At 39.7% G+C, this 17,036-nt stretch overlaps 1 protein-coding gene across 2 annotated transcripts in view; it reads left to right on the top strand.

The window, feature by feature from the left end:
• Positions 1-286: 286 nt before the first annotated feature.
• Positions 287-17,036, top strand: part of LOC125878565 (M-phase phosphoprotein 9) — a 34,916-nt gene continuing 18,166 nt past the window's right edge. The window contains exons 1-12 of one of the 2 annotated variants that reach the window (XM_049559846.1): positions 287-424; positions 4,410-4,681; positions 4,994-5,141; positions 9,105-9,194; positions 9,275-9,771; positions 11,962-12,127; positions 12,263-12,332; positions 13,155-13,258; positions 14,500-14,604; positions 14,677-15,155; positions 15,491-15,640; positions 16,873-16,960. In XM_049559846.1, the coding sequence (XP_049415803.1) occupies positions 4,446-4,681; positions 4,994-5,141; positions 9,105-9,194; positions 9,275-9,771; positions 11,962-12,127; positions 12,263-12,332; positions 13,155-13,258; positions 14,500-14,604; positions 14,677-15,155; positions 15,491-15,640; positions 16,873-16,960 (2,133 nt within the window). In that variant the 5' untranslated portion in view covers positions 287-424; positions 4,410-4,445. Of the gene's footprint in view, positions 425-4,409; positions 4,682-4,993; positions 5,142-9,104; positions 9,195-9,274; positions 9,772-11,961; positions 12,128-12,259; positions 12,333-13,154; positions 13,259-14,499; positions 14,605-14,676; positions 15,156-15,490; positions 15,641-16,872; positions 16,961-17,036 lie in introns of both variants that reach the window. The other variant, XM_049559845.1, reaches the window with a different exon arrangement.

Raw genomic sequence — 17,036 nt, 5'->3', positions numbered from 1 at the left:
AAAAGACAAACAGCTGGAGTTGGAAAATAAACAGCAGATGATTATAAATGAGTAAAATAAATGTAATGAATACATTATAAAGACCCAAATTACAACAACAGAAAAGAGCAACATGCATCTGGATGTGTGAGTGAGACAGAACAACAAACTGTCTGTGTGTCTGTTGATTTCCTCTCTGTCTGTCAGCTTTTGTCCCAACAGATGTGGACACCTCTTCCCCCCGAACAGCCAATAGAAACACAGAGTGAAAGCGACAGCCAATCACAGCGCAGTATTTTTGATTGGAGTTCGACCAATGGCGGCGCAGTGCTGCGAACGTTACAGCAGCCGGAGATCACTGCAGTGCAGCAGCCAACCAGCAAGCAGCTAGCCGAGGTGTCTACTCTCACAGAAATATGGACGAAACGATGATACAAGTCAACGGGTACGTTAACTATTATTTACCGTATCTGCGCCACGATGTCTTCTCCAAAACTGTGTGTATCTAATGGTGTACGTGCGGTGTCATTTCCCGCGCGCTGTCAGGCTTGCCTACGTTGTGCTTACAAACCTGTAATAAACCAACTTAGCTAAACTTAGCTAGCTAGCTAACCAGCTGCTTACCAGTGTTAGGTAGTTGTAACAGTTAGCTTTCATGTTAGCTCGTTAACTGACCCAGGCTCCCGCGGAGTTGACAGGCAACTTTATCGGGCTGCAGCGTCGGTGGTTGCCTGCTGGCTGACACCGTAGCTAAAGATGCTAACGTAGCTGGTGTTGTTTAATTGTTCAAACCGCTGCACGGCTAATTATAGCTGTGTGTTGATTGTGTTAGAGGTGGTTAATTAGCTGTTGAGTCAAACACGGCCAGTCCAGACAAGCTGTCACACACACACACACACACACACACAGGTCAGGACAGACAGAGGAGGATCACTGATGCTAATGCACATCAATTACACATCATCTTCAATATGGGTGTTTATGTTTGTTTATGTTTTGATAACTCTGGGATATTGATAGCAGGTGTAAGGCTGGAAATGTGACATGTATTGAGAGCTTATTCTCAGCTATGACAGCTGTGTAATAACCAGCTGCGTTTTATCCATTGCTGTGAACGTTATAGACAAGGCAAATTTATTTATATAGCACATATCATACCTAAACTGCTTGACAGATTAGTCAAGTTAAATTCCATTGTTCCCCAATCATAAAGCATGCATCAAAGGACTATGAAGATTAATTACAATTCAGTCTCAATTTCAGTCCAATATCACAGCGACATCCCTCTGTCCTTGCTCCTTGGACCATCAGTGGATGAGGAATAACTCCCCACAAAAAATTAGGGATGCAAAATAATATGCGTGTATATAACATATGTGTGCATGTTGTCAGTATCCACAGATATTGGCTTTAAAACAAAATGAATGAACTATCAGAATCAGCCAGCATGCTTTTTCTTAATTTGCACAGTGAATAAATAATACATACATTAAGTTATGCATGTATAATATGATGTTAATTCCACTACAGAAGAGACTTAATGATCACTAACATTAGGTGGGGAAAAAGTGGATATATCAATATATCAGTATCGGATATTATCAGTCAAATGAGTTGTTATGTACCAGCATATCGGGGCGTCGGTGGCTTAGAGGTTAGATGTACAAAGGCTCCGTCCTTACTAGGGGTGTAAATCACCAGCTTCATCATGATACGATATTATATCGATTTGTTTAGATGACGATACGATGTTTGCCGATATCACAAAGTCTGTCACGATACGATTTTGATTCGATTCGATTCAAGAGCATGCGCCTGATATGACGCGATATCATATGCCCATCTAACACAATCATTTACATCAGCTCACAAAAACAACTAGAATATGATTTGACCATTTTATTTCTGAGCTCTGTTTGTTGTTTGAGTGGAGGCGTGCTTGCCCAGAAATGATGACACAGACGTGTTATGTGAATTTCAAAATAAATGTGTATCTTTAAGATGACGAAATGGATCGATGTTTTCATTTTGCATCGATATAAGCGGATTGTTAATCAATGAATCGATGTATCGATGTGGATCGATGTATCCTAACACCCCTAGTCCTTACTGCAGCAGCCCAGGTTCGATTCCAGTCCCTTAAAAAAACTTTGAATGGAGGGGAAAAAATAAAATAAATGATCATATTATATTTGATTATTAAATTAGTAGTTAGATTAAGATTAGATTCGATTAAATTTCAGTGGTACAATGTAACAAGGTAATAATACTTCATTACAGTACTTAAATATCTTTTGAGAGCATCTTCATCTTACTTGAGTTTGTATATTTCTGTCAACTTTCACTTTTACTCCACTACATTTCCCTAAATAAGATGTATACTTTTACTCTTATACATTTCCCCTAAGCGTCTTAATCACTTACTACAAAATAGGGAAGTAAGGGAGGATGGAAGGGAGGAAGGGAGGAAGGGGTGGGCAGACGAATAAAGGAAAGGGAGTTTTGTTCTGTAATCCTATAACTTGTTAAAAAGACTGTTTTTCTTCAAGTATAATGTACGCTCCATTTTTAAGGTGGTGTTCAGGTTGCAGCAATATACCGGTTTTAAGGTATACTGTGATAAAAGTTGACGGTCATCATACCGCGTACATTTGCTTATCTGTGATATTGAAAGGAATGCAACTTGACGGGGAATCTCCCTTTTGTTTTAGTTGTTTCCTAAGGGGAGACTTTTTACACATACTTACATTAACAAAATGGTTTCACGTTTCAGTTAAAGTAATAAAATGTTTTTTTCAACTGGCAATACCTGTTTGTTTTCATTCCTTTAAGGGTCAGTCTGACGTAGTGTTGTCACGATACCAAAATCTTTGTTTCGGTACTAATACCAATATGAATTTTGATACTTTTCGATACTCTTCGGTACTTTTCCTAAGGAAAAGTCCTTTTGTATACAAACCTTTAGAACAATAAATAGTAGGGGTGTAACGGTACCAAAAAAATCATGGTTCGGTAAGTACTTCGGTATGGACATCACGGTTTGGTAACTCAAATGTTCCACCAAGTTTGTGTTGTCTCGTGTTGGCTCCCTTTGCGAGGAAGACTTTCTCTTGTCTTTTTTCACGTGCACCAGCTGCGGATGTTGATACAGGTGTTGTCATACACACCACTTGTGCAATCTGTGCTCCAATAAGAACAAGAAAGGCGTTTGTGTGCATAAATGAGTAAAATAAATTAACTAAATTAATGAATTGGATCAATTTCAAAGTACCGGTATTTTCCAAATGCAGTATAGTACCGTTTAGAATACTCTAGTACCGCGGTACTATTTTAGTACCGGTATACCGTGCAACACTAGTCTGACAGATAATAAAAATAATTCTGTTATACCGTGAAGCAGTGATATTTTCGGTTATACAGTTATACTGTGAAAAAATCATATCGTTGCAACCCTAGGTGGTGTACATTCAAAGAAGAAATAAATGTCATAACTCTCAAAATTCTGACCTCTTGCTGTTTTATTAACAGCATTTACTTGTACTTTTACTTTCAATACTTAATTACAGTTAACGTGATAAAATTACTTTTGATATGTCAGTACAGTAAATATATCAGATACTTTAAGACTTTTACTCAAATAACAATCTAGTAGGTGACTTTAACTGCTGCCAAAGTCATTTTCTGATAAGATATCTGTACTTTTACTTAAGTATGGCTTTCAGGTACTTCATCCACCGCTGTTTAATTTTATTGACATTGCACAGGGTACAGGTACTGAGACTGCAGTTTGGCATTTAAGCAGAAGTGCAAAAAGCAGTGAAGTGCAGAATAATGTACAAAATAATATACAAAGTAAAATGCAGGATAAATAGAAAACAGTAAGGGGTGTGAATGCACAAGATTTGCACAGTATGAACAATATTAAAAGTGTGTTTAAATATGATAAGACATATACAGTATGATCAGAACGAACAAGCACTGGGTGATGTTTAGATAATATATTGATATGATACTAGATATTGTCCCAGACTTTTCATAACTGTTGTCTTTTTTTCTGGTTTTTAGAGGCTGTATTACAGTAAAGATGCAATTGTATGTATTATATTGAGGTATCTGGTAAAAAAATATCATGATATTTTACTTTCTTCATACCCCCCAGCCGTAGTTTGAACACAGTGCAGTGCAGGTATATTTTAGAATATAGCCTATTGTGCAGAGTATAGTTTTAAGTAATGCTAATAGTAGATGTATACAGAATAAACAGCTGGAGGTATGATATGAGTACACAAGTATAGATCTGTAAATGTGTTGGTATCGAGAGTGTGTGTGCAGTAGTTGAGCGGTGCTGGCCAATACCTCACTGTAACCTTGAACACCATATTACCACATGTCTGACTCTCGCCTCTTGTTCCCCTCCTCCTGGTTTCCAGCTGTCAGATTGACCCCCGCTGCATGGGCCCATAAACATGTCCACAGATGACAGTATCTCTGAGGATGTGTCCAGCTCGGGGGCTTTGAGCCATTGCCATGTCAGTGCTGACGGGGATGTGGGTAAGGAGAGCGAGACCTCTTTGGTGTCCTCTGAGGGGACGTCAGCCTCGGGGCTGGCTGTCTCCGAGGAGAGACACACGACCTCCCAGACAACAGGAGGCACTGTGGAGAGCAGGCCCATGGACATCACACCAGCATGCAACAAGATCAGGTGCGGTATCTGCAACACACTGCTTTTTACGGAATGTAAAAAGAGTTTAGGGAGTAGAGATAAAATGTGAAACAGTGACTAGTTGATCCGTCTTTTTTTATAAGGGTTTTTAAATATTTATGTAGTATTCTGAATGTCCAAGAACTTCACAGAAAATAGATTCAAATTATCATTTTGTGTCGTCCAGAATTTTGTGCAGCCATGTTGTAGTCTAATATTTTATCCTGTGTGAATGTATATCATCTATATGTTGTACATATATTACAGTTCTTTGGCGCAGTATGTGACTTAACATGCTATGATTTATTGCAGGAGTCTGTGTCTGAGCACAGATGAAGCGTTCGAACAAGGGAAGAGCCTCCCATTCATCAACCCAAGCTCCCTCGAGACCCTTAGGGCCTTGGTGCAGGAGATCCAGAGCAGCGGAGAGACCGACCCGGAGATCTGGAAGGACTGTGAGGTGGGGAAATACCACACAGCCTGAGAGGCCGTAGTTATTGCAGAATGAGGAAGTGAGAGTGTAGATGCACGCTGATGATGTTGAAAGTGAAGTTGGGGTGAGCTGCTGTGGCAAATGTTCCTGTGCACTGCATTTGGCAGCTGGCAGCCTCATTTCTGAGCTGTCACTTTTATTTTTTGTGCGGATCACACCTGACAGTAAGACAGACACACACATACACAAAGACCCCAACGCCCCCCACACACACACACACACACACACACACACACACACACACACACACAGCACCACGCTGCAGCTGATCTTTTCAGACACAGTGTGATTTGCAGGGAACAGACAGCTGTGATGTGCTACGACACAAAGACACAACACTGCACAGTTCATCAGGCTCGAGGCCTTTGAGTGTACATACCTGATCATTTAATTATCTTTGATTAATTATTTATGGCCAAATCATTAGAGAGTTGTTGTTCCTCCGTTTATCACTTCTCTGTCTGATGGGAGTCTGTATCACACTCACAGTGGTACACAGCTGCTTCCCCTCACACATACACACACATGTATAAGAGCTGACTAATTCACTCACTCAGTGTGTTTACCAGGGTGTAAATCACGATACAATATAATATAGATTCTTTGGACAACGATACGATATTTTCTGATATTACAAAGTCTGCCATGATAAGATTTCGATTCATTGCCATTTCGGGGGCTGCCCATTTAACACAGTCTGTCACAGAAGAAGCTGCTGCACCTTTCTTTTTCATTTTCAGCCCTAAAAGATAAAAACGACACATAAATAATAAGTACAGTAAAGTTGACTTTAAACTGACTCCACTAACAGACAGAAAACAGCACATAGGATAACCTTTGGGGCTTTCTGTCTGAGAGACCTTTCTGGGACAAATCTTTTCATTCAAAGAAAACCATCATCATTCATAAAACTTCAGGGTTATGTGACTGTCAAGGTGCATTGACAAAAAAAAAAAGTTTTCCCCTCATCTCTCATGATCAGCTTTAGCATATTTACATTGCATAAATTAGCAAACTTTTTCCCCTCTTCTCATAGCTTAACAAATTACATGTAACGTTATAATTATTCTTAGTCAACGTTGGTTTAAGTCACTGCATCTCCTGACAGAACAACACGGCTGAATTTCTGTCTGCATACATGTTTTTAATACAAATACAAAACAATACAAAAACAGGTCTGCACACCAGAAACTGCTCCTTTCGGAAATTTTAATCGTGTCACCACAAAGGACGTTTCGGACACCAGCCCTTCATCAGACATGAACAAGATGAGGAGACTCACCTCTATATATACAACCAATGGTGGTCGCCCAACAGATCGTGTGATAACACATGAAGCTATACAGAAACTGAGTACAACTGGAGTGTTTCTCATTGGCAATAAAAACACACCATTTTCTCCACCATTTTTCTCCCAATTCTTTTTTGAAGTTGTATGGAAAAGGTCATCTGTTCCAGAAAGTGCAAGTGTTTAACGATATTAATAAAGAGGCAGCGGGTCAGAGTTTCTGGAGCCAGTATTTTGTAATGGCCTTTTTACTCGCCTCCAGCAGGATCTTTATTAGATCGATATCATCTTGACTTAGTCCATCAGGGATGTGTCCAAGAAAAAGGGATGTGGATGTTGTAGTGATACTAAAACTCAGAAAGTTTTTCTAATGATTGTTGCTACTTCCTTCCAGAAAAACTGAATAGAAGACCAAAACCAGAAAAAACAGGCATGGTCGACCATAATTTCTTCACATTGCCTCCAGCAGCAGAGCTGGGTGTCAGTTTGTTTAGACTTCTGTTTGGGTGTGATGAAAAAGCAAATCAGGTTTTTCCAGCAGAAGTCTCTCCAGGTCTGGGAGTTAGTGGAGGTCGACTGTGTTTTACAGGCATTCAACCACAAATTGTTCTCAGTTTTTTGAGTGTTAGTGTCGACAAGTCTAAGTTTAAACTTCCATTTGAACATCATGGAAGTGAGTCATCAGGAACATCCCTAACGTATACAGTATGTGTGGTGGGGAGGATGTAGGCCGTGCACATGCATCTGCTCTGTTAGTACCGTGTTGCATGTCTGCACACACAGACATGTTCACACATGTTAGGCTGCACACACACGGTCACACGGACCCTCATGGATGTGGGCGCAGATGATGAACCTCACATCATGTGGACCCCTGTGGCCTCGGGGATGCAGAAAGTACAAATTGGTTTCATGTGAGCATGTGCAACACAAAGGCTTCAGACAGTGAAAGAACTGCAGTGACAGCAGAGAAGCAGCATCATTACACATGATGATGCAGCCTTGTGTTCTCAATAACTCCATACAGAGTCTCAATAAAACTGACATGAAGTAACTTCTTGAAATCTAAGGTTCTCTACACCGCTGAACATTTGGCCGTCTGTAAAACTCAGACACATTCACATTGTTAAGCTGGAAGTTCACCTCCAGACATAGTCTAAGACACAGAAATGCTCTGCTAGGAATACTAATTTGTGTCTGTTAAAAAAAAAAAAAAGTTGATTTACCTTGCCAAAAATGACAAATACTCTTTCTCTCCCATTGAAAAATCCAGAATCTACAAATACACAAATACTGTTCACTTGAAAAGTTCACTAAAAAGTCTATTTTCAGTCTGTGTGCACTGAAGGTTTCAAGTGTCGATATCACTCTTGTGTAAGTTGCATACTGAACTGTGATTGGCTCGAAACTAGTTGTAATGTCACATCAGGCTTTTAGGTACATGTGTTAATGTCCGATTTAAGGTGGAGCTACAGGAATTAATTGATTTATTGTTAACTATTAAAGGTATGCTATGCAGGATATGTCAGTTACTGTTTGTAAACATGCTCACCAGTGAAAGTGAAAGCCAACCAGATGAACTCTTGTTTGGCATGTTGCTTCACTTTAGTTGCAGTATTTTATTTGCAGATGACCATAAACTTCAGGACACAGGAAAAAATGCATGAAGTGGCAGAGTCTCTGCAGAAAATACAGTGCCACACACTGAAAGTGGGTCTTAAATGATGATTGAGAGGGATTACTTCTGTACGAGTCTTTTGTTTTTAGGAAAATCCTGCAGAGAATATCTTAAAATGAATCGCCAACTGTTTTGATAATTTATTAATTAGTTTTTTTCTCGCTTAAATATTTATTAAAACAATTTTGTGACATTAACATGTCAGTTACAACAGCAAAATAAAATAATAGCCAGTGGTCCTTCGTTGGGGGTGTTTCTTCACCCCGGTGTTTGGTGGGAGCTTTCTTGCTTGCTACTAGCAATATTTTGATCAAATATTGATCACTAGCAATAACATTTTATTTAGAAAATGTACATAGATAAAGACCAAACATCTGTTAGGAACCTCATATCCTAGTATGTGCTCAAGCTCTTTACATACCATTTCCCAAAAGACAGATATTTTCTGACATTTCCAAAAACATGAGTGGTCTACATCAAGGTTTTAGTATTCTTTAAAGACAAAAAGTCAAAATTCTCTGGTTCCAGCTTATTTAATATAAATATTTCCTGGTTTATTTACACCAGTGTGACAATAAACTGAATATCTTTCTGTTTTTGTATCTGAACATTTGTCACCGTTTTACTAAGAACTAACTGATTATTTGAGAAAACTATCCACGGATTAATCGACAAGGTGAATAAGTGTTAGTTTCAGCCCTAATTTAAGTTGAGCTCAGAGAAACTTTCAGCATATTAATGTCAAAACAACCTTCTAGCGTCAAACTCTGCACATACATCATTCTGCACAGTGAAGGTCAAACATCACAGTGAAGTTACTGTATGCAAAACACACTTAGGTGGCGGGGGACTTTGTCATTCTAAAATAAGGATGAGGGCTGGTGATGTGCTGCATGTTAGTCTGGATTTACAGTAACGTCCTGCTGTGAGTAATAATGCTGCATTATTGTTTCTTCTGCAACAGGGCCGATGGTTGCATCTGTTTCAGCTGGTTGAGAAGCAATACCAAGAGCAAATACTCGCTCAGCAAGAACAATACCAGTGCCAAATACAGGTGAGCCTGCATTTAGACATGTCTTATCTTATTTAAAAATATTTGTTCAAGCAGTGAAGTAATTATGTGTCTTTTTCCAGTTGATTCAGGATGAAATTAAGGCTCTGGTTCAGCTCCAGAACCGCCAGGCCAGCGTCCAGTTCTCTCCAGCGTCAGTGACAAAAACTCCCCCACACACAAAGGACTATATATTCCCCCTCATCTCCAGTGACTGCACAGTCCCCAAAAATGTGGCCAGTGACAATGACAGCCTGGCAGCCCCTGCCCACACCCCGTTTAGCTCCCCATCACCGCCGCTCCAGAGATCAGAGACCGCCAACCAGGGGGAGGAGCGGGCGACCACGGTACTCAGCAGCGGGTATGGGACTCTGTCTGCTTGGGAAACAGGTCTGGAACCTGCTGGGTCTCTGGGGGACGATGAGGAAGGTGGTCAAGAGAGGGAGAAGGATCACTGGGCCCCGAACTTCCAGGAGGACACAGAGATGACTGTGATTGGGTGCCAGCAGGATTCTTCTCACGAGAGGACTCTCGGAGTGCATGGACCCAACCCGTTAATCTACCAGCAGAGAAACTCTGGGTATGTCTGAGTTGATCCTAAGACTTCCTTATGATGGGGTATCTGCAGGTCTTGAAAAGTCTTATGTTGTGTTCACACTGGGAGCAAATAAAACAATTCACACGAGTAAATTACATTTAAAGTCAATGCAAAGATGTGATTAGATGCGAATATCTGCAAGGCAAAGCAAATTAAGCAGCACAAATGAAGCAAGTAGCGCAATTTCATGTCATACACTTATTCATGAGAGTTGAAAAATCTGAACTTTAGCAACCAATTTGCCAATTTAAGGGGTTTTTATATCATTCTTTAGCTTCCAATTCAAATTTTGGTCAAAGTACAAATGTTTTAGTATCAAAATATTATTTTCCCAAACACCTCTGAAAATGTTTTCCCACGTGAAGTGATGTAGGTTTTACATGATGACGTTGCTACATATAAACCCCCTTGTGTTTTATTCATCTTCCACATTAGCTATGTTCCTCTAACCGGCACAGAAGCTTAGCAACGTACTACTGTAAATGCCACATTAGCTTGGATTCAAAATCATACATTTACCCAAAGAAACGAACAGATCAAGGCAGCAGTAAACCAATAACTCCCGTGTTCGGTGAGGTAAAATTACTGTTTTTGTTAAAGGAGTCTGGTGGCTTGGAAGAGAGCGATATAAGAGCTTCAGTTGCCTGTTAGAAAGGGCAGCCTAGTAGCAAGATAAGGTGGTGAAAATAATACACTGAAAATGAAAAGTACCTCACACAAGAGGTCGACTAATAGTGGAATTTTCAAGGCTTATATAATAACAATAGTTTGGAACAGGAAAAAGCTGATAGCTGATTAATCACCTGTTATCTGCCTCTTTTGACAGTGTTGGAAATTAATTAAATATCAAACTCAAAGTAATTAATGAATCAAAAACCCAAACTAATTCTCTTATTTGTTATTATCAGAGCTGTCAGGCAATTAAAACATTAATTAATTACATGCTTTGTAATTAATTCATCTTAATTAATCGCAGGCATCAGTTTTTACTGTGAAAGTATTTAAAAAAATTCAGTTTAAATGAATGTTGTCAGATGTGTCGTAGTGAAGCTGCTGGAATTTGGACACAGTTGTCCCCCTGTCCTTGACCACTGAAACTGGTCTGCAGTCCATTCTGTAGAGGAGGTTGTTAGTCAATCACAGGTAGACTGACTCAGTCTGAACACAGGTGGTCGAGTGTGGCTTGACGAGGCTGGCTGCTAGCGTTAGCTTCAGAGGCTGTGCCAGCTCGAGCCTCCGGGTTTGCTGCTAAATGCTTTGTGTTGAGGTGATATTTCAGGCTTGAAATTCTCTGATGGTACGAAATTTCCTTCCTGCAGAACCTGCAGAGCGGTGCTCCAATTAACAGTTCTGTTGGGGCATGGTTTAAATGTAAATGTTCCATTCACGAGGTCGAGCAATGTCGTCTCGCCTGCCTCCATCATGTGACAAAGACACTGTAGCCTTTAATAACACACCACCGAATACACTTAATCAGCGTTAATGGTTTTATGCTTTTTTTCCCTGTGATTAATTATTTGAAATTGATGCTTTGTTTTGGCAGGCCTAATTATTATTATTATTATTATTATTATTTTTATTTTACTATCAGCGCTCTTACCTACATCACTGCTTTTTTGCTAAAGGCTGAGGGTGTCTCCACATTTTCAAAATCCGCATAACAGCCCGTTTAAAAGCATTTATTTCAGTTTCCCGTTTCCAGTTTTTCATGTTGTCATTCATTTGGACTCGTCTGTGTCCGCCACATGAACATCAGTCCAGTATTCACTCTCTTTCACTGCTCTGTTTTTGGTCTCCACCAACTCCTGAGGGAAATATCTGTCTCTTCAGCTGCTAAATGCTCCACGATGTTCATTAGCTACTAGTCTCTTATTGTGTCTGTGCTGCAGCTGTTTACAGCGTTTTCTCTCAAAGCAATGCAGTGAGAGAACCAGGACAGCAAAGTTGTGGACTGAGCAGATAGACATTGAGCTGAAACTCACTTTAAACCTCCATAAAGCTGCTGATAGCTTTGATTCTTTGGCAGTATAACTGCATTCTACTTTATATTAAAAATGTCTTAAAACGTCCTAACTTAAACTCGGTAAACTCAGGAGAAACTGTGTTATGATTGAGTGAACATTTCATCAGGTGAATGATATTTCTACTCACCCTGACCTGTTCTGTTTGCAGCACCAGCCAGCTTTTGACCTCGTGGGCACAGATGCAGAAACTCAGGCCCAAGAAGAGCAAAGCAGGACAAGCTTCATCCCAAACCCCCGAGCACCAAGAGCAGCCGCGCAACCTCAGAGAACCCCACAAACAAATCCCCCCCGAGAGCTCAGACCTCCAGGACCAGGTACAACTCACCAAGTGTTTATCACTGCGCTGCATCTGCAGTGTTTTTGTTTTGGATGTATGTGTGAGTTGTGGTTGTACTGATTACGTTCCCTCTGCTGAATCTAATCCACTCATCTCTATTGGGTTTCAGGAGCGAGCGGCCGGGCCGTCGTCCAGCTCTTTCCCCCTGAGGAGGAGTGACAGCCTGATGTCTGAGGCATCAGGTAACAACTCACTGACTCAGACGAAACACAGCACAGCAAGGCGAGGCTAGTGTAAAGACATCACTGACATAGTGACTGTGATAGAATATAAACAATACAGGATATTATATGTTTTTATGGAAGATGAAGACCTGTTGCAGTTACCTCAAGTGACAGTGAGAGAGCACTGTTGTACCACGAGGGCTTCATCATGAGGAATAAGAGCAGCTCCCTTTTTTATCCTCCTGAAACATTCCAGTCTGAGTCAACAGTGTGTCCTGTCCCATAGTTTATTACCACCACATCACCTCCTGACCCTAACCTTCCTTTGTAACCAATCTACCATTTATCTTATTTTTGTATTTTATGTATCCCAGTCATAGTTGCTGCCATGTTGAGGCAGAGGGTGCTGTCTGCAGCTCTGGTTGAGGGTGAGAGGCTGTCAGCAGATAAACAGAGATCTGTGTGGGTACATGAGACCCTAAAAAAGAGGCTGGATCATGGGGAGTACCACCAGTTGGTCCAGGAGCTTCTCCTCCATCATGGACGTTTACAGGCATATGTTAGGATGACTCAGGGGCAGTTTGACAACCTGCTGTCTATCGCAAAAAAATGAATACTAACTACAGGGAGTCCACTGGTCCTGCCCAGCGACAGCACCACCAGTTTTGGTCTTTTCATTGGGTTTATTGACAATAAGTAAAACACATCACTAGACGTCATCCTTTAAAATGGATTCATCAGGGTGACCATTGCTGCCAGAAATAAACACGATATGTTACATACAAACTAAATATTAAATAAATAAAAGATTAAACAATACTACTCCTTTCTCCGACTTAGGCCTCACTTATTGGCGTCTGAATGAGAGTGAACTGTATCACCCCCTGCCTGACAGCTTCGACAGTGGCGCCTACCTCCTTCTGCAAGAGGCGTCCATGAGTCTGGTGAGTAACTCCTGTAGTTCACTGTTGAAACTATTAAGAAAAATCACATAAATTGAATGAACTCTAAGACATAGACTATAAAGACAGAAACTGAAGCAGCAAAAATATAGGAATTTAAATATATTATAAAATATAAAGTAAAATTTAACACTACACTAGCAGACTGTGACAGGCAGTAAAATAAATATATATACTATGATGTGTGCAGGTTGTAACCAGTAAGAAACCAAAAGTTTAAAAAGTGACACCCATTTACCCGTTGGCTTTACCTCTCCTCCTAAATGTCTGATCTCTGTCTCATGTAGACTCCAAAAAATGACTTAGTGTAAGTATCAGTTAGTCTAAGTATCAATAAATAGGTAAATAATTGTATAAATAAATACAAGAATAAATAAATAAATGCGGAAATAATTTAATAAATGTGTAAATAAATACAGGAGAAAAAAATAAATACATTAATAAATACAAAAAAGAATCAATAAATCCATAAATAAGTACAGGAACAAATAAATAAAAACGGTAAATAAATGAATAAATGTATAAATGAATACAGGGGAAAATAAATAGATAAATAAATGAATAAATACAAATGTGAATCAATAAAGTCATAAATGAGTACAGTAAGAAAAAAAGAAATTGTATAAATAAATACATTAATAAATACAAAAGTGAAACAATACATCCATAAATGAGTATAGGAATAAAAAAAAAAGAACGGTAATTAATAAATAAATACATTAATAAATAAATACAGGGGAAAATAAATAAATAAGTAAATACATTAATAAATATAAAAGTGAATCAATAAATCCATAAATAAGTACAGGAATAAAAAAATATGGAAATAAAATAATTGCAAAAAATAAATATGAATATAGACAATTAAACAGGACATAAATAAGTAAATATTTTAAATTTATTGTTACATTTTTATACAACTATATTTCTGGGTTTTTTGTTTGTTTTAAGATTATTTTTGGACCCCATACAATTATATTTCTGATTATTTTAGCATTTATTTATGCATTGATCTATGTCTGTATTTATTTCTCTTTTACACATTTGTTTATTTTTTCCATATTTATGTATTTTTATTCCTGTATTTATTCCTGTATTTATTTATTAACAGATTGTTTATTCCTGTATTTATTTATGAACAGATTGTTTGTTCCTGTATTTATTTATACATTTATTTATTTTTTTTAGTGATACCTAAGTAATTTTTGGTCCTTTATGTTCAGGAGCCTCGGCTGTCCCTCAAAGAGATCTACCAGAACAAGCAGAGAACAGACTGTAAGCGTTCAGACTGGGAAAGCTCTGTCACATCCAGTCCTTCGTCACCACAGGTACGTCACACGACTCGTTGGTGATCAGTTTAGTCCTCAGCCGAGTCTCTAACCTGTACTTTGTCACTTTAGATGCTGACCTTGGACCCAGCAGCGAACCAGCGTCAGTCTGATCGTACCTCTGGCTTCACTTCGCCCTCTCACTTCAGCAGTCCTTCATTCGCCGCACCTCAGCCCCACCTGTACCCCAGAGTAGGGACCCCTGTGACCCCCGACAGTATGGTGGAGTGCAGTCCCAACCCTGGAGACACTGACTGCATCTCTGATACCTCCAGTGTCTCAGCTGCCGGGCCTTCCCCGTCTAAGGTGCAGAGCTCGTGGGGAAACCAGGCAGCAGCAGCGTTTACCTCCCAGGATAAGACTCAGCCCTGCTCCCACACATCCAGCCAGCAACGCAGAGCCAGTGCCCCCTTAGCCAGTGAGGAGGAGGGCAGTCACACCCACACCAGCACCCTGAAGCCTTGCTCAGCCTCTGGTGCTTCGCTGCGGCCTGCAGTCAGTCCAAACATGGAGAGAGCTTCATCACTAGAGGACCCTGTCGTTCTTTCTCTGTGAGTGTAACACACACAGGTGGCAGTATTTGTTCACACTGGGGTGCTCCTGCTTTATGAAATATATCTTTATTTAGTCAACACTGTTCAAACACACATTTATATTGTTTGAGGTTCCTTAGCTGCTGGAGGATTTCAAGCATCTATCAGGCTCATACTGAATTAGCGGATTACATAGAAGCAGCAGCCTGACAACGCAAAGCTTTAGAAATATTGTTTTTCATTAAAAGAAGTGGTCAGCACCTTAATTACTCCGTTTTGTTGAGTCCCTCAGATGTCATCCACTCTCCACAGTGTCATTCATCTTCCTCTTTCCCTGTGTTTTTTCTGCTCAGACTGCGGCAGAACCTGAGAGAGAAGCACTCTCGACATGTGGCTGATCTGAAAGCGTATTACGAGTCTGAGATCCAAATCCTGAGAGACAAACTGAAACTCAGAGATTTGCCTCAGGATTTAGAAAAGAGCAACCAGGTCCTCACAGAGAGGTGTGTATTATTCTTTATTTACTCTTTATCCTTTAGTTTTATCTTTGTAAACAGTATAAAGAATATATATAGTGTTACTTACTAACTTTTTGGTCAGAGTTTGGTCACAGTTCACCAGCAAATCAAAACTACGTATTTTTCCTCTTATCTGTAGTGCTATTTATCAGTCTAAATTGTTTTGGTGTGAGTTACTGAGTGTTGAAGATATCGGCCGTAGAGATGTTTGCCTTCTCTCCAATAAATGAAACTATATGGCACTCAGCTTATGCCATGAAAATATATTTGAAAAACTTAACATCAGTGTCAGAACAATCATGAAACTCTCTCAGGACTTACGCCTTGTCAGAATAAATCCAAACCTATATGACTGGACCATGTGTGACTTTACTTTGAAAGGACAGACACAGGAAGTGTCCTCGTCAGGTTAATCTCCAGGGCTGGTACCTGCGGTTATTCCACAGGCTAGTTAATAACATGTCGGGCAGGAAATCCAAAGTGTGGGATCATTTTGAGAAGGTGAAGGACGAACCCAAGGTGATGTGTAAACTCATCTTCATTGGTCGACTACAAACATGACGTATCATGTGAAACATGGAAGTAGCTACATGCCCATTAGCCCACAGCGTCATTAACAGGCGGCTCGCTCAGTGTGTGACGTGCACTTGGAGATAAAATATAGGCCTATATTAATGAAGGTTCATTAGTACGGTTTGTATTTCTCTGTAATGTAGCACAGTGTTAACAATGTTACTGATACTATTCTTTCTCACACCTTCAACTCAAACCACCAAAATATATCATTTCATCATTACATGTAGACATTAATGGCGTCCTCCTTAACTGAGCTGTAATGTTAGCTAGCTCAGTGGTGCTAGGTGAGCTAGCAGCAGATGCACGCTTCCTTCTGCGCAGTGATACAGTTGGCAGGTGTAGTTCAGTAGAAAGAAAATAGTTCCTACATGAAACTGCTCACAACAAGGTCTGTGGATTATCTTGAGTAACCAGGTCATGATTTCTGGAAAGAGACATTGATGTTGAGTTTTTCAAATGAATTTTTTGGCACTTTGAGCACCACAAGCTGAGTGACATCTAGTTCCATTATACTGGAGAGAAGGCAGACTTACAGATGGAGTCCTTTAGGACATTTTCCCAGCATGACATTGTTCTTCAGTTTTGGTTCATGTAATTTAGTTTTTTAACACTGTACTGTTGTGATTATTGTTTATCCACAGGTGTAAGCACCTGGAGAAAGCTCTGGCTGAGGCCACCAGTCGCATTCAAGAACTAGAGGCAACAAATGGCTTACTGGAGAAAAAACTGGTAACTTATCTAGATTTGTTTTTACATTATTTATTTATTCATTCTTAAAGTAATCAGGTTTGTTCCGTTGACATAA

The sequence above is a fragment of the Epinephelus fuscoguttatus genome, linkage group LG18, assembly GCF_011397635.1.
Source record: "Epinephelus fuscoguttatus linkage group LG18, E.fuscoguttatus.final_Chr_v1".
Lineage (NCBI taxonomy): Eukaryota > Metazoa > Chordata > Actinopteri > Perciformes > Serranidae > Epinephelus > Epinephelus fuscoguttatus.
The sequence above is the reverse complement of the archived record's forward strand: the minus strand, read 5'-3'. Positions and strand labels throughout refer to the sequence as shown.